General features: G+C 46.5%; 1 protein-coding gene across 2 annotated transcripts in view; it reads right to left on the reverse strand.

Annotated features, from left to right (window-relative positions):
* Positions 1-25,175, reverse strand: part of EEF1A1 (eukaryotic translation elongation factor 1 alpha 1) — a 101,430-nt gene extending 76,255 nt beyond the window's left edge. Inside the window, exons 1-2 of one of the 2 annotated variants that reach the window (XM_085610948.1) lie at positions 25,095-25,175; positions 24,071-24,239 (exon numbers count right to left, since the gene is read on the reverse strand). In XM_085610948.1, coding sequence (XP_085467074.1) covers positions 24,071-24,214 — 144 coding nt within the window. In that variant the 5' untranslated portion in view covers positions 24,215-24,239; positions 25,095-25,175. Of the gene's footprint in view, positions 1-24,070; positions 24,240-24,810; positions 24,940-25,094 lie in introns of those variants that run through there. The other variant, XM_085610947.1, reaches the window with a different exon arrangement.
* Positions 25,176-26,204: the final 1,029 nt, after the last annotated feature.

Genomic DNA, 26,204 nt, shown 5'->3' on the forward strand with positions numbered 1-26,204 from the left:
AGGATACTTCGAAGACTCTTCCAGGACAACAACGTGCAAACATCCGGACCCAACACTAGGCGGCGATCTATGCACAGATATGAATGTCAGCAGCCCTACATGCCAAGAACAGATGCATACTGGTAAGTAGCATATTCAATATTAGTTTGTGAAAAGACACTTAAGGTCTAGTTGGCTGATCAGAGGCAACCCTTCCACTGAGTGTACGAACACCAAGGTAGATAAAGAAGCTTAGCAAATATCTATTTTTAAGGTGGTTGTTGGCAATCTTTGCTTCACACATGGGTAGAGAAATGTTAAAGACTGTCTGGCATGTTATCTCGGGCGGGGACCCTTATATCGGTAAAGAGGAGATTATCGTTGAAATCTCCAGCAATTACTATTGTAGCTACTGAAAAGTGATCCAGGATTTCCCTCAAGATCATCTAAAGTTGAACAGGGTGGATTGCGTGGGAGTGGGGTGCTGTGGGGGTAGACTGGTGTAGATTGAAATGGGATACAATGGAGTGGGGTAGAGTGGAGGTAGATTGGCATGGGGTAGAGTGGAGGGGGAAGAGTTGGGCAGACTAAATTGGGATAGATTGGAGTTGGGGAAGTTTGGGACAGAGAGGAGTTGGGTAGATTATAGTGGGGGTAGAGTGGCAAGATTACAAAGCAGCAGCGGTCACCGTGAACATGTCAATGGGACGCATTCTTGACAAGTGTGATCTGCATGAAATTACCTGGTCACAGATGCAGTTGGTTCTACCAACAGGGTGACCTGTTAGTTTTCAGCAAGTGCAACACAGTCACCATGTGTAATGGGAACAATAAAAATATACAGGTAGCAGGTTTACTGCTACTGGCTGAAAACAGCACTTCCTGAAGCCACCCTACAGTGGTGCATTAATGGCTTAACAATGGAGGGCTTTGGCTGGTGGGGGTGGAAGGGTGTTGTTGCCTCAACATGAGCAGTGGATGGACACTAATTAAGTTAAATCAATCTGTACTTTGTCCATGCTCCTCACAAACACAAGAAAGTCACACAGTAAATAACGCCTTGCAAATGCTTCCGATTTAGAGGGCATCAAAAATTGATAAGGATGCCGACGAATGGTAAGTAATTGGCGGTGCCATTAAAGCCTTCTTTTAGAGTTTTTTTTAACCCCTTCCCCGCTCATGACGGAACCGCTCCGTCATGAGCCACGGTTGCCGTGTGCTCATGACGGAACGGTTCCGTCATGCCACGACCGTTGGCGGCCATGCCACGACCGTTGGCGGCCGCGCCGCCCATGCGGCGCTGTTTCCCCGCCTGTGCGGGGGGACAACGCAACTGGGCGGAGTCATGACGGAACCGTTCCGTCATGAGCACAGCTCAACCGTGGCTCATGACGGAGCTGCTCCGTCATGAGCACAGCGCCACCGCGCTGCCCCCCCCGCACCCCCCAGCGCTGCGGCGGAATTCCCGCCGCAGCGAAGGGGTTAAAGAAACAATAGGTTGTTGTATCTGCAGGCTCAACCCAAGAAGGGCTAGTCGCTACAGAGTTACAAAATACAGTACCATGCCAACACTGCTCTACATGATAACCCTGTGACTTGAACAGCAGTCCACCTTTTTGTTTACACCCCTCCAGACCAAAGGACGGGTCCAGGACTCCACTCATGTGAAGGACAGGCCAAGTCCTTACTAGTTTTGCATGACGCTAGGGGCAAAATCATGGCAGGGAGCAACTTTACACCATGCAGAGGCAGACTTGGGCTGAGTTCATGAAGCTCCACTAAGCCGAACGCCGCAAAGTGCCAAAAAAACTCCACCACGCTCCACATGCAGCGGAATGGAGCAAGTTGCACCGATTTTTAACGCCGGGAGTTTGCAAGAGGTCACAGCTTCTTTCTGCCGCTTGATTAGATGTTCTGCTTGAGCGGCAGCTTCCTCAACATGAGCGGCAGGTTTCTCAACGTGAGCAGTAGCTACCTTCCGTGACCGCCAGTGCTGAGAAATCTCGCCAAAAGTTGTCTAGCGTACGATTTTTCTCGCTTGTTCTTGCCAACTTCACGTTGGTGAGCCAAAATGGAGGAAAAACTCTGCGTTCTACGCGGAGCACAGAGTGGGAAAAATTCTGCGACCGGAACGGAATTTTACACCCAGACCTCTGCAGGGGGCATTCTCATCCCAACTGTATTTTTTAGGTCTCGCCTGACCCAGCGCATGCGCTGGTCTGGCGAGACTTTTAGTAAGGGCTTCAAAAAATGCTACCATGGCCGGCCTACAGCTTGCGTGCATGTGCGCGGGCTTACAAGCAGAGGCGCCATATGGCTTTCCTCGTCATGCTCATTAAGCGCATCGCTCGCTGCGCTTGATCAAGCTGGTCTGCACACTCTGGACTTGAGAACATCCAGAACCTCTGCCAGTGGGGTATACCAAAACACGCACTCAAAAGCACGTACTAGTGAATATAAAGGAAGAACTGTACCTTTCCTAGCTAGCTGTATACTTCCAGTATGCGAGGTAGATGTTAATTTGGACCGTGCGCCTGTTTACGTAATATTGTACTTAGTTTCCAACCATAAGATTTCATCCAATAACTTGCAATAACGCAGCGCATTCACTGCAATCTCACCGGTTGGACTAATGCACGTGAAAACACTAAGATGTGAAAATAAATTCTATGTAACGGTACCAGTAATGCTACTGCCAAAACTTCCAGATGGTCTCAGTTTTTGTGCACAATTATAACATATGCAGAATGAAATCGGTGCACAAATAGCAACACTGCTCTGTCCTAAGAGCCAGCCGCTAAGCTACAAGAAGCCCTGCCTGCAAAGTCTGTCATACCACGTACCCCACCCACTTCAAGAGGCCTCTCACATCCCACCAGTCTGTTGCCCCGCGCCTAACATAAACCCCGTAACCCATTCCCAAAGACCAGCCGCTCACCCAGGACGTGGCGCCGGCCCGCTTCATCTATTCCCAAGAAACAGGGCTCGCAGACACAAAGGAGGTACAGCAGAGCTGAGCCTGCTGCTGCAGTTGTTGTCTCTCAAAGTCGCTCAAATCCATAATGTAGACACACAGTCAAACTCCCGCGTTCAGGACGGAGAAGGATGCAAGCACTGCGCACGCTCAAGGAAGTAGAAAGCTCGCTCCTCGCCTAAACTCAAAGCTTTTTTTTCTGTCATTGGTCACGGCGGACATTTTGGAACTGGAATGTTACCGTACTCTGCCTTGCACCCTTCTCCCCTCCGCCTTGCATCCTTCTCCCCTCCGCCTTGCATCCAAGCATTGGCATAGCCAATAGGTCTCGCTTTTGGGACCTTATAAGTATTTAGTTAAGCAGCGCAATATCCTTGGTGCAACAACACAAACTGTTGCATGGCTAAACACTTATAAGGTCCCAAAGGCGAGACCTATTGGCTATGCCAATGCTTGTTTTAGATATACATTTTCAGCGAATACACACACACACACATACACACACACATCTATATTACAGATGGGTCATAACCAGTGTGTAGTTCCGTTAAGGCCAGAGTTTTTCATTAAAAAGACTTGCATTTTGCTAATAACGTTGACACAGTTAGATGCAACCAGCATGAAGCTTTCCAACAGTGCCTATCTGGATTGGGTTCGGCATTGGCAACATTTTGTGCAGATTTGTCAAGGGGCTAAAATTAAAAAACAGGTCAAAAGGTTTTTTTTTTTCTACATCAAAAGGTTTTTGTTTTTTTAATAGATCATTTAAATTGTGCTTTTAACAGAGGTTCAAAAACAAAAAAGATCTCCTGACTCGGTGACACACGGGGGTGTAGGCGGGGGTGGCTGGTGGCAGATAAAACTTATGTATTCATAATTGGTATGTGTTAGAGGAGCATTGAGGGAGGGTAGAAATGATAGGAACTAACGTAGCGACATCGACTATGTAATTGTCTATTGCTGTCTTTGTTTCAAATTTAAAAATAAAAAAGTGTAAAAAAAAAAAGATCAAATGCACACAACATCCCATTCAGCAGATAGTATACATTGATACATGCAACAATATACTCCTGAGGAGTTTGTTCATAATAATTGCCATACAAATCTCTGCTCTCCACTACAGGAAAAAAATGCTGAATGGAAACAAACCAAATGTGGAATGAAACAATGGTGAATATTGGTGTAGTGTGATTCAGCTCAGTAGTTTAACTAGTTAGCATTACAGTTGGAGGATTTTAGGGGGTGGGGGATTTATTTTATTTTAAAAAACAAAATCTCCACAGTTGGAATTTTATATGAACTTTAGTTCCATTTGAAGAATTTGCACGAATTTTAACTGGTATTAGGCAAGTTCTCACTCTCTTTGATGGTGGAATTGGGTGGGTCATAAGGGGCTCAAAGCTCCCCTTTCCCCTCCCAAAAAAAGCAAAGAGGTTTTTTTTTTTTTAAATGGACGACCTCCTCCTTACCCACACCTCACATTTGGTTGTGTGCAGGACTTGGGCTAAAGCGAGCTCTTCCTTCCAACTTCAGCTCTAAACTTTTGCATGCATTGGGAGGGTTTGTCGTCTGCGGTGAATTGGCCACACAACTAGACCCTGCTGCTCAACCCAGCAATGTACTGATTTTTTTTTTTGCCCCCCCCCCCCTTACAATTGCCTTGCTTCCAAAACCAATCCGCTCTCGAACTCAGATTTCTTGCAATATTGACGGACTGGGTGTTTTATTAAGGGTGTGATTTACCTCCCCTCCCCCCCCATGGGTGCTCTGGTACTGTGCCGCATGATACACGAAAGAGACAACAAAGAGCTACCATAAGTAAAGAGATATGGTTTCATTTTTTACCCGCCTGGAATACTAGAAAACACGATTCTTCGGGGAAGTTAGGAGGAACGTACTACTATGTACTTACAGACCTTGGGGACCAAGAAAACATTCAATATCAGAGAGCATATGCAGCACGCCAGTCTATGAATCTTTATTTCCTGTTGAATGTACTAGAGGCAAAAGCCATAAAAGGCTCAATGACAAAAACAGAGGGCCTCAAAAGGCAACATGTTTATTGACTGGGAGCCAGTGTAGCTCTTGTAAAAGGAAACCGAGGAGTAACGAGCAAGGCAGGAGAGAAGATGCCTCAGCATTCTGGACCAGTTGGAGTTGATTAGTGAAATAGCGAGAGGCCCAGATACAGATTTTCTCTATTTCAAGAATGAATGAGGGCCTGGACCACAGCTTTCTGGGAGTCAAAATGAAGATTTAACACCCTCAGTTGGAGGCAACTTTCTGGAATTGGAAAGAGAAAGACAAAGCAGAACTAAAATGAAATGCCAGTTTAAAGAGTTGAGTCTATAGGCATCCCAGAACTGGAAGCCACCATGCTAAAGACCAGATACACTGTGGACCTCCCAAAAGGAACACCATAGTCTCAGAATTTAGCAGGAGATAGTTTTAGTTCATTTCCTGAGAAACAAGTGTTAATAGGAAGGAATGCACCACATTATCAAAAGCAGCAGACAGATAAAGGCAGGCCCCACCATCCAGATATATCCCCATCTTGACCTAGTCTGCAACTGAAAGTCACAGATTCGGTTCTGTGTGAGGGCCAAAAGTTTGATTGTTAAGGCACAAAAGAGAAGGTTGATATGGAACACTAAGTAAGAGTTGATGTTTTTCCAAGAATTTTGCTGGGAAAGTGATGAATGAATACTTTGCAGTATTTAGAGAAACCAGGGCTGACTGCAGGTGCAATTCTATGAATCAAAGGAGATCAAGGGTAAAGTGGAGAACCAGATTTGACATCAAGCACTAAGGCACAATTTTCGGAAGGAGTGAGAAAAGGGAAATCAAATAATAGCTTGGCTGGTAGACTGATGGATGGGTTTTAGCGGTAAGCACAGGTACAAACAGAAGGTTCAATATATATATTTTTAAGTTATTCTATCAATTTTATCACAGAAGAACTGAGATGGGGAGTGACAGGCCATTGAAAGGCTGGACAACAGTGGTCTTGCAAGATAAAAACCATGGATTTTTGTTACAAAAAAATATTTTTAAAAACTTGAGACAAAACCTTGTGTGATGAAATATAAAATTCATGAATTTTAGTAATGTTGTGCATGCTTACCAAATATGCTTGCTATAGACCTTAATAGCAGCTAAATAAACTAACTTTCCATTTAAAGTGTAGGTTATGTCAGCTGTGACCAAAGTAGTTACATTTATGCTTTGCAATAACTTACTAGCTAGCAGCCTGAAAAATATGATTTATTGACTAGAATCAAACCTATTTTTTTCCCAATGTCATCAATTAGACCATTTAGAGCCATAGCTGCAACTTTAGAACCGTATATCTTTAAGGGACAACAGGGGAAAAGGCTTCACCATCTGATCGGATTAATTTCTTGGAATTTGCGATTCGCTAGGTATCTGATCAGAGCCACAAATCATTCACGATTAAGAACAACCAAGATTTATACTTTAAAGCCGGATCGCACATTTTTTTTTATAGCTGCTATGTAGCTCTAAAACTATTCATCAGATTTATACCAAACATACAAAAGCACACCTTCTGATAAAATTTCTACTTTCAAGCCAACTTTGGTGTAAAACTGTTGAGAGGCTTTGGGTGTAAGCGTAAGAAAGTTTACTGTTGTGCTAGGTTGTGAATGTCTCCTGCTTGGTACACAGACATGGGCGCCATGCCAGCGTGCCGAACTATGTATATCTTGACTTTTTGGCGCTGGCCTCATGTGAGGCCCAAGTCTCTCCCTGTAAGGCCCTGAATCTGTCACGTGACCTGGTGGAGCACACCATGCATGTCCTCATTATTTTTAGGTCGAGCCTAGAGTCAGAGCGCAATCGCTCCTGTTGCGATGATCTGTCATAGTACAGTGCGGAGAGAAGACCCGCCCACTCCCATGCCCTTATTTTACATTGGCATGCGTCTTTGTCCTTCGTAAATGCTCGCTTCCGATTCCTAAATAGGCTTGTTAGTCCCTCCTTAGTACGGCCGTGTCGTCATTTGATTCCTTCATGGCTACTGGCCCCTTTACTTCGGTTCTTACACCGTAAGCACTATATTCTTTATTGAGTTTGTCCTACTTGAGGCAGGACGACGTGCTTTGTTTACTTTCAGCACGCTTTCACTTTCGAAGGTGCCGGGACAATCTCGAATGCCTGTTGTTGTTAGTGTATCATGTTATTCTTCCCGTGGAAAGGCTAAGAGGAGGAAATATCACACAAACGAAACTGTCTGAGTCCGGGAGAGGATATATTTAATTGCATTCCTCTTCCTTCAACCATGTTTGACCGTTTAGTGAAGAATCCCAAATCTGTCATTAGGGGTGCTGGGTGGGGCATAGGAGTTACTGTGATGCAAGGCGCCAACGTTTTTAGACCCGCACATACCAGTGAGATGTACGTTAAATACCTAGTATTTGCATATTTCTATTGCCCCAGCCCACAAATCCTGTTCCGGAGGTTGATGCCTACAGAAATTGGAAAGTAGTTTCTTACAAAAATGCACGCAAGTTTAAAAAAAAAAAAAAAAAAAAAAAAAGAATACGCTATACGTAATATATTAAATTACAATTGCACAATGGACTTTAAAGGTCTGAAAAATTAATTTGCATTTCCAACACACTATCTTCCGAGCCCGTTTACGCTTGAAGAACTCACTCAGTGTTAAAATGGCGCTCTGTAAACGTCAGATGCTCTTCTTTTCTTAACTCTGTCGTTGAGGATGTAGTTTGTGGATGCAGATCCCCATGCTCAAGAGTAGCCTTAATATTCTAGGCATTTTGCCAACAGATCCCAAGTATGCTGAGGAGATGATTTACGCCAGAAACAAGTTGTGTGGGGTGGGGAGGTGGTGCAGCAGATGTATTGCTGCGTGTGCACTTCCTAATGAGTGACCCTGTCATTACAGCCACGGGTAGGTGGCAGAGCGTGCTCACTGATGCGTGCTTCCGTGAAGATAGCAGCACTGAGCAGCCTGTAAATGTAGTGTATTGTATTGTTAACAGTGAATGTAGGTGACCGGGCTTATGCAAGCAGGCTCTGCCTCAGTGTAGGTGGGAGCGGTATGAGGGAATGCAGGACATAGGTATACCAGGCTCTTAACACATCTCCCTGCAGTCACGTTAACAGAGTGAGACTGCAGTTGATCAATGTTTAAAAAGACAAAGTCAGTTCTAGTTTAAATAACGATGCAAATATTTAAAATAATTGTTGTGTTTGTTAATTTAAGAGGAAATTGTGCATTAAATATCACAAATAGATTAGGAAAATCACCTTGTTAAAGAATTGGCAACCAACCCATTTAAATCTTAGTCTAACATAACCATGCTTCGTGTAGTTTTACAACATATTTTGAGTACAGCATCTCTACATAACCTTTGAATAGATTACTGCAAACTTAAGCTTTCAAAAGGTTGGACGCACTATTGTTGCTTTAATTTGAGTCTACATATATGTCGCATCCATAGCCCTGGTTATGTAGGACAGTAAGTAGTCTGAAAACTTTTTAATGTTGTGAGCACCCTCACGTAAAACGAGTATTTGCAATGCAATAGGTCTCGCATTTGCGTATGTTTAAGCTATTGGCATTGTATATGAAAATGCCTTTTATTTATCTGTTTTAAGATAATTAACACATAAATAAAAGGCATTGTCATTTATAATGCCAATAGCTCAGACTCTTGTAAATGCGAGACCTATTTCACTCCAAAGGAGCGGCCGCCATTGTCCCGGGCTGCTTGTAAAATGAAAGCACGCATGACGCGCTAAATGTTGCAGGAAAACATGTCGTGCCTGCAGTAGGAGAAACTCATTAGAGAAAATAGTGCTTACAGTGGAAGCTACATCCCTGACTGACACCTGTCAATGCCAGTATCTTCCGCTCTGTTGTCTGGGACTGGTAATACGACACCCGGAGGTGTTGTGATAAACCAGCCGCAGGCATAGCCTGCCTGATGATAGTCAATCAGTCCCCTGGCTGACGCACCCAAAGAAAAAGTTGACACGTCCTAGACATTTTTCCGGGGCAAACGCCCAGCTCCAGACTCTTAGGAATAGGCCATCTGCAGGCAAAACTGATACAGGCGATGGAGCAGCGGTTCGCAAAAAGGAAACCTGCTCGAATCTATACCCCCATAATAAGTACTAACAGTAAGTAGATGTAGTAAAACTAACGTGCACCAACATAAAAACAAGGGAACTGCTTTGCGCATGCCTGAATAAACACGCAATTACATAGTATTGTGATAACTTTGTGCTTGGAAAGAAACGAAGAAGTTGCACGAAAATAGGCCGCATGGACATTTGTAGTTTTGCATGTTGCATCCTGCTTTAAGGTAATGATTAATGCTGTTTTTGTACTAAGCTTATGCTAGGTAACATCAATGGGGATTAGTGAATGGTGGGTGGTAAACAGTGATGGTTTCATTATCATATAATTAATAAATGTTCATTTTCATCTACTTTAGTGTGCTGAATGAAGCCTTCATCTTTTCTAAATTGTCCAAAGAGGGGGTTGCGGGAGTTTCGAAGAGTGATTCCGTTTTGTCACTAGACAAGCAAGATGTGCTCTGCACAGCAGATGACATGAAAGAGTGAAGGCCAGAGTGTCAGACGTCTGCCATCTACTATACCCAAGCGTGGGACCGGAGATGTTCTCTGCGAATAACTTTCATTCATGAATGAAGAATGTAAAATGTGTAACTTATGTGGGGAACGTGCAAATAAGCTAATATTCAGACAATGGGAACGGTCTTCCACAATAAAGTTGTTGAATAAAGGTGAAGTCATGTTGGCGTGACAACGCCACCTTCCCAGCCCACCAATCCCTGTGAGAGTACGATTGAAGAACGCAACATTTGTGGGATGGAAATATCAATTTTAGACTATAGCTAAGGTGCCTTTAGGGGTGTGGTTTAGAGCTTAGGCTGACAGAAGAGGGGAGATGCGTCGCTGTCCGTCGGTTTGCAGAGAGGCCTAGCTGTTCCTGACCTGTCCTTATACCTTTGGTTCTTTGATTCCTTATTGGGGAAACCCCATCATCTCCTGGGTCCAGGAGGTGGTTCTTTCCCTACAGACCAATAGGTTTGTATTTAGCCTATATCAATGCAGAATCTAAAATATTAATGTATTTGTCTCTGAAACATTTGTCTCTTCAACTATCCACTCCGTCAAGAATATATTGATATGCATTATTATTAGATGAACCTATTGTCTCTTCATCTATCCTCCAGTTAGGCATATTATGTTTGGCATAACTATTTGCTGAAACTTTTGTCTCGTACCCTATCCACTCCTTCATTGCATAATGTCATTGCGTAATGGGTCTGTATGTTATATATGATTTCTCCTTTCATGAGATTCGATTTTTGTAATTGTGACCAAATGCAACTGAGCATTGACCTTTATATTCGAGATAAAATTAATTGTTAACCTTATTGAGAGTCTAATTAATTGACTACATGGTTAGTAAGTTAGTAGTTATCATTACCTTCAACTAATTGGTCCATCGACCGAGTAGAAGGAAAGTTGATAACGGATGCTCCAATAGAATCTATAAAAAGGAAATAATTGATGGAAAGACTAAATTGACCCCATCGCATCAGGGATACTGGGAGAATGTGTATGGGCCATTGTAGTGATGTTGTGGAGTATCGATCCCTGATCAATTATTGGTATTGGCGCTGGATCATAGGGTTCCTTATGATGTTACAAAAAGTCTCTACTATTTAAATAGATTTGCCTATAATATCCACCTCCGGGTCCTTTATAAAATCCTGAATCAGACAGCCAAATGCAATGGACAGATGTGGGATGAAAGGTCAAGCTGAGACATGACAGTTACTGCTGTGTTACACCACCATACAAATGCCCCACCATTCTGAAAGGTGTGCGAGGTGAAGGGTCGCCCTCCATGAGCCCAACTGGGTAACATCAGTCTGTGACCAGGGTGCTACGGATCTTTGAGGTAAAAGGTCACCTTCCAACAGACAATTGCTGAGGACAATCACATTATCACACCGACCCCCTCCTCGAACAGAAACGCGTTCAAAAGTCTCTATAAAAGGAGGCTGCCTAAGACTGCCACACCGTATCACTAATCTACGCATCCTTGTAAAGATGTCCGAGAGAGAGAAGCACACCCACCGCACAGCCCTGCTAGCAGTGTTGGCAGAGACCTCTTTATCAGTGGCGTGGATTCCACCCCCACATCCAATCAAATGTTTGAATACCCCACCCAGTGTGAGAGTGTGGTGCAACATGTGTATGTGCAAATCACTGCCGCAGAATAGCGTGAATATGCCCCCACCCAGCTGGGAAGTAAGTGTAGATACTTGCTTCACCGGTGCACTGTGTGAAATCCATTTAGTAATGACTCAGTGCCCCCACGCCGAATCTGTAGATGTCCCCTCAGTAGTGCAACGCCACCTCTGACAGTGCTGTGGGCCCACACCCACTTCCCTCAGTAGTGCAGTAGAACAGTGTCCTTACACTGGGCCTGTGAAGGACCCTTCAGTAGTGCAACACACCGCCACCCGGACTGTCTTATGAACCCTGCCCCACTGCCCCTTCGAGTGCAGTATCTCAGTGCCCTCACACTGGGTCCGTGGATGCCCCTTCCGTGGTTCACTGCACTGACACTAGACAACAGAGCTGGGTCTGCGGACCCCCACGCCCAGCAGTGTTTAAATGCGGAGAGAAGCCCCCGGCAGCCCCCGTCCCCTTACCGTAGATCATGGCCATGCCGGTCTCGTGCAGGAAGCGCGCCTGGCGGTGCTTGAAGAGCCAGATGGTGAGGATGGAGAGGGTGAGCAGCAGGGTGAAGGTCAGCAAGCTGACACTGTCCTGCCGGTGGCTCGCCTCCGCCTCCTGCTCCGTGGCGATCTCCATGGCGCTACTGCTTTCCTCCTGTCCCAGCAACCCAGGCATTTCCAAGGCCAGGGCGAGCAACAGCCGCCGCAGGGCTTTCTTAAATATCACACTAAAGACATCCCAGATTGGAAATGCAGCAGCCATTCCAGAGAGACACACCAGCCAAACAAATGCATAAAAACAAGCTGTCACCATTGCGCACAGGCAGCCGCTTGTTTATATTTGCATCGCCCTTTCACTTTAACAATAGCTGCCGCCCCACACAGCACTCACGGGGTGGAGCGGCAGCTATTGTTAAAGTGAAAGTGCAATACAAAAATAAACACGCAGCCGCCATTGCCAAAGCAGAATGAAACAAAATAGTGCTTACCGGCTAATGAAGGGAGACAATGTAACGCTGCAAGTAAAAGAACCTGTCCTGATGGGCGGTCACAAAAGGAGACAGGGCGGTAACAAGGAGTGATTAAGAAGCCTCATTATCAATCGGAAGCCAGGGTTTACCATGGACAATGACACCAACCAATGAAAAATATGGGTGGAGGCTTCCACAGCACTTCTACATCATACCCTGCTACAGCATGCCTCGCAGAGCATGCTCTGCAACGCTAGGCTCGACCTAAAAAAATAATAGTCTACAACCCCCCAGAATGAAAACATGTTTGTTCACAATTCTTCTACGAAGTTAGCAGCTCTAAATATATTTTACTCTTCAAATATTGCAGTTATTTCCCCGAGGGGAGCTGCTTCCCAGTTTAAGCCCTCTGTTGGAGGACTTTGGCTCTTAAGCTGTCAGCATTGTGAGACATCCCGGTAATGAGAAAATAGCCCAACTCAGCATTTCTATTTAAATACATGTATCTACTAAAACGAACATTTAGTAATGGGGTGGATAAAATACTGAGAGACTACTAGCAATTTATTATATTTGTCTATTAAGGATACTTTACAGATTTTTACTAGGCTCTTTTGCCTAAGAATCACAACTAACTGTTGTGCACAATATTGAACATTCCCAGCAGTGTATGTGGTTGAACCATTGTGCGAACAGAAGTGTTTTGATGACCTTTATGAACACCAATATGGTAGGCTAAAATTTCATTTCTAAAGGCAGCAAGTTTTATATTCGAGACTCCAAAACGGGGACGTTCCAGTCCCCACATCTTGACCTGGTTCATGGAAGAAAGAGAAGTAGCATGGTGGTACACCTTGATGGACACACAGGATAGTAACGAGAGATCTTCTCTCTCATGTATGAAAGGACATCCCGCATAAGGCATTTTAACACTGGGCATGGTAGCCTGAAAATGATCACTTTATTTACAGTAATGTCATCACCCTTCTTGACCTTAAGACCCAGATTATCCGTCTCATTCTGAACCAATCAAGTGTCTTGAATGGGTCCTTTGGCTGGTGCGCTCACAATTCCACAGATGCAGTCCAATTTGTCGTTTATGAGATATCTAACCGCTATTTTAATAAGGTCAGAGGAAGCTAAGAGTTTTGGACATATTTGTGTTTCCCGTTTCCCTCCTAACAGTCTCTGCAACTCACACACATGTTCTAGAGCAAGAGGTGGCAGGCCCAAAGCAACTATGATGCCACTGTCCTCATTACTTACTCTGGGTGAGGCACTGAGTGGTAACCCAAGGAGACTCAGGCCCGCTAGTATGAAATGGGACCTAGGTAGAGGCAGGCTAGAGACAGGAGACATGGTTGGCAGATGAAGCAGATCAACAAACGGGAGCGAGGAAGTAAGGGAAGAAAGGGAGAAAGAAGAGAAGAGAATTGAATTTGTGCCAAAGCTGAGAAAAGTGGGGGAGATCAATGTAGAGAGTGACATAAATATAGCACGAAATGCGAGTCGAGACAATGTTCTAGAAAGGGAAGGGGGCAGTAGGAATGGAATGACCGGTTACTCACCAGTAATATTTATTACTCCGAGTCGTAGCCCTCCCCGTCCGAGTCCTAACTACATGAGCATAGCTCCTCCCACCAGAAACTCCCAAGCAACTTAAAACCCATCCCTTCCCTCCAGGCCACACCCATACCCTGAGGCATACAACCCTGTGACCCGCCAATCCACCTCCTGTACCAACCAAGCACAAGAAGCCGAACAGGGAGGGAGGGATGGGAACCCGGACTGGGACGGGGAGGGCTACGACTCTGAGTAATGAATATTACCGGTGAGTAACCGATCATTACCTCCTCGTCAGTCCTCCCCGTCCCAGTCCTAACTACACGAGCAGATACCAAAGCAAGAATCGCTTCACTCAGTAGCAAAAACAGACTTTATTAAAGCACAGAAAAAGTCACACCACCGGAGCAGAACGCAACACGGCGTCCATAAACCCAGCAGAATCAGTCCCCCCTACCACCAAACGATAATGGGACATAAATGTGTGGAGAACTCCAGGTAGCAGCCCTGCAGATCTCGGCCCCAACAAGCCCAGGAAGCCGCCGCCCCCCCCCCCCCCCCCCCCGAGTCGATCTCCCCTGAACAGATACAGGAGCCAACACACCACAGGCCTCATACGCAGCACCCACAGCCCACCGCAGCCAACGACTGAGGGTAGCCCCAGAAGGTTTCAGACCTTGACCAGCCAGCCCAAAGGTCACAAAAAGGGATTCCACCTTATGAAATGGCACAGTACGCATCAAATAGATCTCCAGAGCCCTCCGAACGTCCAAACAGTGCAGCTGCACCTCAACCTCCGAAAGAGGACCAGGACAGAAAACAGGCAAAACCAGATCCGCAGAGCAGTGAAAAGAGGAAGGGATCTTGGGAACAAAGGAAGGATCAGGAAAAAAACGTAAAAAAAGGGAGCGAACAAAGCAAGGAGCCTAACTCCCCAATCTGCCGAGCCGAGGTAATAGCCACAAGGAACAGCACCTTGATCGTCAGAAACCTCAAAGACACCTCATGCAGAGGCTCAAAGGGAGCCCCCTGCAAAGCCCCCAAAACCAGAGGCAGATCCCAACTAGGAGCAAAGGACCGAATGACAGGCTTCTGAAGGAAACAACTCCGCAACAAGAGGGACACCAGGGGAACCACCGGGTCACAGACCGAACCCTGAAAGGCCCGGACAGCAGCCCACTGAGTCCTCAGGGAGGGCACAGCTAGACCCAAGTCAAACCCGTCCTTCAAAAACTCCAAGACATGCACCGGATCCACAACGCAGACCACCCACGCGCCGTACACCAAGACTGAAAAGAAACCCAGTGCCTGGCATAGGACTTGAGTGTCGAAGGGCACCTGGACCGCTGAATAAATTCCGCCACTGAAGGAGAACACCCTAAAGCCACAAGGTTCATCCTCTCAACAGCCAACCCGCTAGTCGCAGGCGCACCAGACACTCCCGAGACAGAGGGGGAAACGACAAGGGACCACCGGCAACCTCCATCAAGGCCCCATTGCCAACTTCAATAACAGAGGAAACCAAGACCTCCTGGACCAATCCGGAGCCACCAGGATCACCCAAGCCCGATCTAGCTTGACCTTCAGGAGAATACACGGAAGCAGAGCAATAGGGGGAAAGGTATACATCAGGCCCCCCTCCCACCGGAAGGACAGGGCATCCACCCTCCAAACCGCGGCCGAACCAGAGAACAAAACCTCTCCCTAAAGGCATTCCCCGGGGCTGCAAACAGGTCCACCACCGGGACCCCGAACCAGGCCATCAGGCAACCAAACACATTCTGCGACAGGCACATGTCCGACAGGGAGGGAAACACCCTGCTCAGGCGATCCGCCTTAGTGTTCAAAATCCCCGGTAGAGGCAAAGCCTTCAGAAACAACAAGTGAGACTCCGCCCACAGGCCGATACGTTGTGCCAACAAATTGAGGGAAGCCATCTTTGCACTCTCCTGGTGGTTGATATAACACACCACCACCGTGTTGTCTGACCGTACCATCATATCCCTCTGGAGGACCCAAGGCAGAAAATGAGTCAACGCCAACTGAACCGCCTTCAACTCCCTCCAATTCAAGGACATTTCCGCCTCCGGCACAGACCAAAGACCCTGCACCGACTCCTGACCCAAGACCGCACCCCAACCCAGTTCGCTGACATCGGTCGTCAGGACCAACCTCTCCTGGGACACAAAGGGCGAGCCCTGTAAGAGGTTCCGATCCACCAGCCACCAGGACAACTCTTGGGCGATAGACACTCCCCCCCGGTATCAACAGCTCGTAATTCAGAGAGGCCGGAACCCAATGCCCCAGAAGATGATTCACCAGGGGGTACAAGTGTAAACGGGCCCAAGGAACAACCATTACAGTAGCTGACATTAGCCCCTGAACACGCAACCACTGGCGAGCCGTGGAAGACTGAGCTCCCAACACCTTCCTCAGTTCGTGCATAAGAATCAGTCTGCGTGGTTCCGACAGGAAGACCTTTCCCAACCTGGTGTTGAACACCCCCCCCCCCAACCCCCACCAATGAACAGCAGTTCCTGAGTGGGGTGAAGATGGGACTTCTCCAAGTTCAGAATCCACCCAGACTGTTGAAGGAGACTGCAAACCTCCAGGGAATGTGCCTGAGCCTGAAGGAAAGAAGAGGAAGAAATCAACCAATCGTCTAAGTAAGGGAACACCTGTATACCCCAAGCATGCAACAAACCCACCAAGGGTGCCAACACTTTAGTAAACACCCTCGGAGAGGCAGACAGGCCAAACGGTAATACCTGGAACTGGTAATGATCCACCCCTACACAGAAACGCAAGAACCTCTGTGAATCCGCGTGCACTGGCACATGAAAATAGGCGTCCCGGAGATCGAGAGAAGCCAGGAAATCCCCCACCGACAGGAAGGGAAGAATCAACTGTAGAGTCACCATTTTGAAGGACCGATGAGGGACACAAGTTCACCGCCTTCAGATCCAGATCCTGGACAGGACGGAAGTCCCCATTTGGCTTCTGGATCAAAAATAAGATTGAGTAAACCCCCCGACCCTGTTGACTCACAGGCACCTTCACCACAGCCCCCTTGGACACCAAGTCCCGAACTCCGTCCAACATAGCACGACATCTCGCCTGAGACCTGGGAACAGGGGTAGTCCTGAACACATCCACCGGAGGAGTTCCAAATTCTATTCTGTAGCCCAGCCGGACCACCTGCAGGACCCACTGATCCCGAACGAACTCCTCCCAGACTGGAAAAAAAAGAAGTGAGGTGACCCCCAACAGGTTCCCCCAAGGAACTCACCACATAGTCATGACTTGAAGGGACCTGCAGAAGAGGAAGCACCCTGTTGACCCCGGGACTTGTGTAAGGAAGGGACACCCCGGCCACGTCCCCTACCACGAAAGGGCTGGGCTGCCATATTAGACTGAAACGCCTGCCCAAAAGCCCGCATATAACCCACAAACTTCCTTTTCTGAGAAGAGCAGACCGGAGTCAACAATTTCTTGTCCTCAGCTGTCTTCTTTATCAAAGCCTCCAACAGCTCCCCAAACAGCTTAGAGCCCGTGAAGGCAATCTTCATCACGGCCGCCTTCTGAGCAGCTTCCGCCTTCCAAGACTTAAGCCACAACTGCCTCCTAGCAGCAACAGAGGCACCAGCAGCAGCCGCCGCTGCAGCGCTAAGGGAGTCGAAGGACAAATCTGCCATGAAACACAACTGTTGTTTCAACATGGACAAAGACTCCGAGGGATCCTCATCCTGCATGAGCTGCTCAGAAATACCCTGACAGTCCTTAAGAAGCGACTGAACAAGATAGCTGGTGTAAGCTGCAGACCTAACTGCAAGATTAGAGGCAGCAAAGGACCGCTTCAAGGCCCCCTCAACTCGCTTGTCCCCAGGATCAGAAGGAACCGCATCCTCAGACACCACCAGGCTCTGAGACACCATACCAGCAAGCAGGGAATCCACCTTCACCACGGCCGGAAATTCCTCCGTGAATCCCTGTAAGGGATACCTCCTAGCCAGAAACCGGGAAAGGCATGTTTGTCAACATCCTTCCACTCCCCCTCCAGCACCCTCTGCACAGATGAATGAATGGGGAGGCTTTCAGGTTCTTCCTTCAGGTAATTAGCGAAGAAGTCTTCAGACTCTCCACCCTCCACGGGACCAGGGAACCCCAAATTATCTCGAACATGCTGCAGAACACAGTGAAGGTCTGACCCCTGGACAAAACGACCCTTCACCTCCTCATCAGTCAATGTCTGAATCGACCTCCGCCGAGGCATCCAATTTCTGTTTCTTAGGCCCCTTGGAATCATGAGACACAAAGGCCGCCACCACAGCAGCCTCAATCATCTTTTGAATATCCGCCAAGGAAGGAGCAGTGGATGACCCAGCGACCACCACCTCATCCACACAGCCGAGCTCACGAATGTCCGCACCTCTACCCTCCAGGTTGTGAACAGGAGAACAAAGAACCAGACCCCAAGAAATACCCAGACCAACAAAGAAAAAAATCCCCAAGGGCCAACCAGGGAATGCCCCTCGGACCCCCAGCCAATCCCCAAACAGGACCGAATGCCGGCCCTTAAACCGGCCAATCAGAGACAACTACAAACCTATAAAAGGAAAAGACTGAACAGGGCCCAAATGTAAGAAAACGAAGGAACCCAGATGCCCCCGCCCCAGGAACCAGCGAACACAGAGGTAAGAAACTCCCCAATGCCCCAGCAGATCTGCAGGTGATTAGAGCCACAAAATCCCCACACGAGCACCACAGACAGACAGACTTGAGGACAGGGAAAACTCCCCACCAGGGCGCCCTCAAAGCAGATTCATTCAATCATCAGGAGTAGAACACCTAACCATGATAGCAAGAGTCAAAGACCCGACGAGTAAGCCCCAGCAACTCTCCAAAAGAAACTCAAAACGGCAATTCGTATACCGATCTGCCAGTAGAGGGAGCTCATCTCAAAATAAATGTAGCGGCTTGAATTATTCAGGAGATAAGAACAGTAGAAGCAGGATTGAAATCCACAAACATCGGGCCCCCATTGAAGAAACCAAACCCAAGATTCCACTAAGGAAAGCAGGAATTACCACAAACGGGAAAACACGGGCTCAACACGAGCACCGTGACAGGTAATCCATGGAGAAGCAAAACCGCCACGCCCTCGGTGCGCAGAAAGGCATGCCGCACCCAACACACCATCCCTCCTTCCCCGGGTGTTCCCACTAGAGCAGGGAACAAACCCGGAAGAGGGGAGGCCGCAGCAGGGAGTCACCACCCCACATCAGGTAGTCCGGACCCCCCAACCCCATTGTTCCGCTAAAGCAGGGACTCAAAGCATATGCACATAATTACAAACAGGTACATAAGGGGTTTAAACGGGCGCTTAACATCTCGTCTCACACTTACCAGACAGGAGGCCAGTTCCAGCACCCCCCACGACGAAGTCTGCCCGGAAGTGATACCGCAGAAAAAACAAACAGGGGGTGTATTGGCGGGTCACAGGGTTATATGCCTCAGGGTACGGGTGTGGCCTGGAGGGAAGGGATGGGTTTTAAGTTGCTTGGGAGTTTCTGGTGGGAGTAGCTATGCTCATGTATTTAGGACTGGGACGGGGAGGGCTGACGAGGAGGTAATGGAAAAGAGAAAACTATAAAAATGAAAAGAGAACAAAGAAAAACAGGTTTTTTATTTTAGGCTTTTGCTTAAAAGCATATTTCAGTCTTCACCCTTCCTGATAATTCTTTTCTTAATTCAATTCTTAATCTCCCTTATCAGCCCCACAGCAGACTTCATGCATGCATGAGCATAATGACTGTAGGAGAATTGGCACTAGTGAGCACGGTGAGAGGTTGGCAGTGGTGAGCAGTGTGAGGAATCTACACAGGTGGTCATTAGTAGGAGCCTCTACTGATCGGGTGTGTGAACAGTTTGCACGGCTGAGTAGTCTAATGAGAAGGCACTCTCAGGTAACAGATTTGGTTTAATATTTGTAAAGCACTGCAACGACACCTAGAGCATTTGGAAATGGTTTATTTTCTAACACTGCTGGAGTAGGCTAAATCCCTACTACCTCTTCTCTGCCACCACGCTTCGACAGAATATTAACAAGGATTTGCAATGCAATAGGTCTCACATTTACACGAGTTTAAGCTATTGGCATTGTAAATGACAATGCCTTTTTTTAGCTTTTAAAAAGCAAAAATTGAAAAAAAGCCATTGTCGTTTACAATGCCAATAGCTCAAACTCTCGTAATTGCGAGACCTATTGCATTGCATATGCTTGTTTTGTTTACTTCTGACCCAGTTATGGATTTATAATAGAGGTGGTGGTTCAGTAAATCCATATTGAAATCAGACCTTTCAAGGTCGCCTCAGATGACCCTCGAACATCCTCATAGGACATGGAACAGAAGCTACAAGACAACTACATGGACACGCTGCTGAATATGACCCATGCCCAGCCCATCAAACTGCAACAGACACATGTCGGTTCTCCATGGCTTTCCGCAAGCTTGGAGGAAAACCACAGATTACAAGGCAGAAGCCGAAAGGACTTTTGAGAATCTCCTACTGAAGAAGGCGTAAGACACTGAGCACATCTGGTGGGGTGTGGGTGACCTAGACTGTACACAAGCTTAAATTCTCCCTGCTTCTGATTGAAGGTAGAGCAAGGGGGACCCAGTACCATGTGAGAGCCCTGGGAGGTGACAATGGGGGGAGAGGGGTGGATGTAGTGCCAACAGCATATAGTGACCAGCTGCACTAATTAAGCATGGAACTTTTGGGCTGTCTAGTATTGAATACAACTGAGATTATAGTGCTTTCTTTCATACAAATACAGTGTCTATGAAGATTATGTAATCTCCTTACTGCTGAACCGTAGAGCTACCAGCCTTGTTTGAGCAGCGAGACTTCACCTACCAGGAATGACCTGAACCAAGGGAAGGGATACCCAGCTGACTAGACAGGCCACCATGAAGACAGCTCAAGAAACTGAGAATGCCCAAGAGTCCAAATGTTGCTCTGATCAAACTACCCAGGAGAAGCACGAGGCACATTCAGGTCCACAAATTAACCCATTTCCATCACAAACCAAAAAGGGCTAACCTGTATCGTTCACAGATTTTACTATGTCTCTACTTGCCTACTGTCACTCCAGCAGTACCAGGATACAGTTGGCCATAATTCTCCAGGATGGGATCCTGGCCCATTAGCTTGAAATGGTTCTAATATTGAAGAATTTGACCATCATTCTAGCCCTTAAAATTCGGGAAGATGACCAGTTAAAATCAGCAACCCTTTCCTTCAAACAGATCAGTCGCTGTTGGTGCCACCATATATTTCTGTATGTGACCAACTACAGAAAGACAACTGTAGCTGGCAGATTTTAAGATACAGTCCTCCTGCACCTCAAATGAGTCTATTATTTTTCTCTCTGGCCCAAACAGAACTTCAGAGGCAGGTTGGGCCTTTAACCAGTCCGTGGACAACAGTAACTTGGACTGTGAGCCAACGTAATGGTTACTAAACACCAGCCAAAATATATATGCAAACTATTTAATGGTAAGGGTTTCAGGTTGAAATAGAGATGACTCCTTTCATTCGGGAAGATTAGAGTACAAAAACGCAGCTAGATCAATTTAGAGAAGTGATGCCGGTATCCCTACAGCTACTACTTTTTATTTTAAACTAAGTTTCCCCACCTTTCCTTTGTGCCATAGGGAAACAATTTAATTTACTTGTCTTGAAATCTATACATTGTTACACAAAACCCAGACTGAATTACAAATATATCACTTTGGAACTAAATGTCCCCAATGTATTTGTTGGTTGCCACTCCAAGTCCACAATCATTGGTCCACAATAGAGACTTTGTCCCAATCAAGAAGGATGGAAAGTTTTTACTAACCGACAACAGACATGTACTACACCAAAAACCTGTGTGGCAAATCATTCTTCCGTCAGTTATTTAACATATAGCGAGGGAAGTTTAGTTTTGTGACCCAGATGCCCCACAATTGGACTCTTAAGGGCAACTATACACTTTAAGACACACTAAAGAAAAACGCCCAGTGCCCCTAACTCTGCATCATGGATTGTGGGGAAAACGACCTCAAACACCACTTGAGAGTACTATATACCTTGCAAAAAAAAAAAAAAAAGTTACGAAAACAAAAGTTGTTTATTTTAGATATATTCAATCATAATCTTTTCAATCCATAAAATCTGGAGGGTAGGGTGGCGGGGACACTGCTTCCTTACAAATGAAATGTGGAGCATGGCATTTTTCCTTAGTACGCATGTTCACACTAACGAGGAAGAACACGCAAGTGCATGTTGTTCAAAATGAGTGTGGTGTTCATGGGGCTATTTAAAAAATTAAGGATTTGACGTCTCTGAGTAAGGCTTCAGAAGATCCTGTCGTGACTAGAAGACAACATGCACTGATCTTCTGTTTGTATTATTCTGCCATTCATTACTTAAAAATGCAACACGTGTATAGTTGCTTCTTTGTAGGTAGAATGGGATTTCAAACAGGCACTTGCCCATATTAGCAAGGACTTAAAACACTATCTTTGTAAGCAGCAGTCAGGTAGTCAGGTCAAGCATTTAAGCAGGTTGTAGATTTACTGCATAAACCATCTATAAGCCGTCTGCCTCTTCTATTACTAGTTGTCTTTGTGTTCGGCCATAAGCCTGTACAGCACTCAACTACCCTTTGGCAGCGTTTGCACATTAGAATTATCAGAAACATACACAGATAGTACGTTACAGGCCTCTTAGCAGATCGACCCGGCAAGAGCAGCATCCTCCCTGCTGAGCCCACTCCAACTGCCAATATAGCCACACAGTTGCTCACTACCAATCTGTGACCTGAAGCCATGTTAAACAGAGCAAGGAAAACATTAGAAAACAGCAAATCATAGCATAAAAATGTTCCAGCTAACATCAGTTGCAGAGCAGCTGCCCAGGATATTCTCCGTGCAAGCACTGTACCGAGTGTCCTCTAAGGCCTAGAAATAACTTTGATTAACCTGAGTTGAAAAAAATGTTTTGGTTTTACTGCATAGTGTATCCTGTACTTCAATCTTGATAGTACTATCAATTTAGCTTGAACTGAAATGAACATTTCGAATTGTAATAATGACTGTACTCTTAGTGTGTCACCCTTTCAATTTTACCATGCCAGGCACTGTCCAGTCGCTTCATGATGCCCTTGCTGCAATATAGCACCCACCGAAAGTTTTAAATACTAAAAGGAAATACACTAGAAATCAAGCACTGGTAATGCCCACAGGTCAGGCTTATGAATGAACAGCCAAACCTAAAAATCAATTACCGCCCTTCTTCCATCCGTTCTGCTGCCAGAGGAAGTAAAGTAAATGATCTAGTTACCCAAGACATTTATAATAGCATTAGAACGATATGTATGTACGTGCCCCTGGTGGAGGCCAAGGACGTTTTTCGTTGAAGTATAGAACTTCGGGATAATCAAAACATGTATACTTGACTCCCAATATGTGGGTGAAGCTACAGCCCCTCTTCGGGTGAGTCTCAACATAATTGTCCGACAACAGCTGCGCAAGCAAGCCGGACCATAAAAATTGAAAAAGTTTCATTCCTTTCAAACGTGTTAACTGTTCAATGGCTAAACACATATGGACGGAAACTTCAATTATTCAAACTGCAGGAGTCGCTATCGTAATGATATTTTTACCACCAAACGTAACAGGTGCTTCGCTGTGCAATTTCAGTAGGTTTAAAATCTCTGACGCTTCCCAATGCATCTGTATCTAAGAGCAGGTACAATCAAGACTTGCTTATGGGTACTCCAATGGTGAAATATACAGGTATCAAAAGCTAAAGAGCAGCAATATGTTATACCCACCGGTGAAGAATAATAGTCGATGCTGACCTAAAGCATATCCAAAGTTCACAATAACATAATTTTAATTTAAAAGTGGAAGCCGGATGCAGTAGATGGAAATAAACACAAGTAGCCACTAAGTGAGAAAAGATCGCAATAAATGGGAGCGAAGGCTCCCACGAGGTGTGAGAGAAATATGTGGGATAAAATATAAGCAACATTTGAATGTTCAAGTTTGCAGCCTTTTCACGCAAGGGTAGAATGCTAACCACAAAACGGTAAACAGTGTTATTACTATGGATAAAGGAAAAGCTCAAGCAGGGGAAAAATATGCATACATACTGAAGGGGCGAGGGGTGGTAGAATTTCTAGTGAATCACAAAAAGAAGAAAAACGCATGTCTTAAACTCAAGTGACACTGTGTAGCATAGTATAGTGTACTCACCTCAGCCGCCTCCTTCTCGAACTTCTCGATGGTCCTTTTGTCGATACCACCACACTTGTAGATTAGGTGGCCAGTGGTGGTGGACTTGCCAGAGTCGACATGCCCAATGACAACGATGTTGATGTGCGTCTTCTCCTTGCCCATATTGACAGCTGCTGTAGGAATTTACCTGCGATAAAACAAAGTGAGAATCAACGAGGGCGCGTACTTAATGAGTGCAGCTCTGACTCGCAACCTTCCATTTTGTCGAAAGGTTCTGTCGGACCGAATAAGCCGCCATCTTCGATAGCGCCCCGGAGTTAAACGGTCCGCTGTACCATCAGGTGGGGAACTTCCCCAGCATGCATTACAGTCAACAACTCACCACGACAATGCCAAAAGACATATCAATTGCGTTCACGCACCAGCAGGTCATGAAACGTAAGGCTAATGGTGGAATAAGCATGACAGTTAACACCTGGTACCCATTCCAGTGTCGTTCATCTTTGTCAGCTCCTCTCGCCATCTTCTTCAACATCTCGTAATTTTACAACGCCGAGAAGCACCTAAGCTTCAGACTACATCCTGAACGAAGGGGTGGGCAAAATAGCTGGTAAAATCCCTGCCACAAGTATCTGCAGGCATAAGAAGTAACCGATCACCCCTCCCCATAATATCCAGTCTAGGAGCCCTGACAGGATGCCCGTCGCGCTTGCTGAAAACATATCCCATCCCTCTATTTACCGGTTACCTCCCCTCACCTGCAAAATATAGACAGCTTCGGTACGGGAAAGGCTGTGCGTGAGCGCCGCCTGTCTTATAAAGCCTTGCGCCGGGCGGGTCCCGCCGCTGACGTCACGCTCCGCCGAATGTTCCCGAGCAAGAGAGCGGGGGCATAGGAGCCGGGAGTAGGGGACACCGGGGAGGAGCGAAGACAACAGGTGGGGGTGACTGATAGGAGGTATGTGACCACCGGGCTCTGGAAAGGAAAAACGCACACCTTCTAACAATTTGTAACAAAAGGCCGATCGCTGCGGGAACATACCCGTCGACATTCCGGTTCTTCGCTGTTCACGGACGCTGCCACAAGTCTCCAAGTATCAATCGCCATTTTGCTTATGGTACTGTGCTGTAACCGTTACGCGACCAGTGAGGTGACGGAGCGCCTGGGAGACGCCCACACCCACGGTACAGCCCAGGGATAACCGCTGCTGGTGTCAAATTCCAACTAGTCACCAGCTGTGGAAGCGAAAGCGCACCACGGACAGGATGAAGGTTTTTCCTCGCAAGTCAGACGGTCACTGCTACTAGACCCCCCTCCGATAGATGCACGACCCACAGCACCTCTCCTTCCCAGCCCCACCCACTTACCTCCATTGTATAAACGGTAACACTTCACCATCGATCTCACCCTGCACACTTCACCCTTACCCACTGCCGACATGCAGACGCTGTGCTTAGTTTGAGATTTCTTTTAAGAAGGAAGGAACGTGCCTGTTACTATACTCGCAATCCTCTTCTATCACAATGTTAAAAACACTTATTGGGTGATCATTTAAGCGCTCTAATGGCCTTGGGCGAATTTCGCGCTTTATAAAACTGCAAAAAACAACCCAGCGAGCTACACTATAATAAGGAAAATTTTGGCGCATTCGTTTGCCTCCCAAATCATATTGCATTTATTTCTGAAAGCACAGAATACATTGCAACGATAAACTGCACGAAGAGACGCTCCTTTAACCAATACAGGGGGTATATCGACTATCTCAGCCCGCCAAGCGACTTTCCGAGTCCTCCCTTGACAGACCAACAGCGAAGGACAGACAGACTAAATTAAATTAACCCTGGGCGGACAACTACGCTACGCTCGCGAAGTTTGCGTAGTTTGTGCTACGCGAATTGCACGTAGCACAGTGCAAAATCGCGCAGCATAGCGTAGTTGCATTTTTTGTGCTCGCTCACGGTCCTCAACGTCAAGTTGGCGACCGCGAGCGATCAAAATGGCATCCCGGTGAGACTTTTTCCTTGTTCGCTTTCAGCAACATAAAGTTGCCGATCGCGAGCGTGGAATATAAACCTCCCAGCGAGATTCTCAACGCGGGGAGGTCAGGTTTCTCATTGCGAGTGGTCGCGTATGCTCGTGACCGCTCGCGAT

The sequence above is a fragment of the Triturus cristatus genome, chromosome 6 (assembly GCF_964204655.1).
Source record: "Triturus cristatus chromosome 6, aTriCri1.1, whole genome shotgun sequence".
In the NCBI taxonomy this organism is placed as follows: domain Eukaryota; kingdom Metazoa; phylum Chordata; class Amphibia; order Caudata; family Salamandridae; genus Triturus; species Triturus cristatus.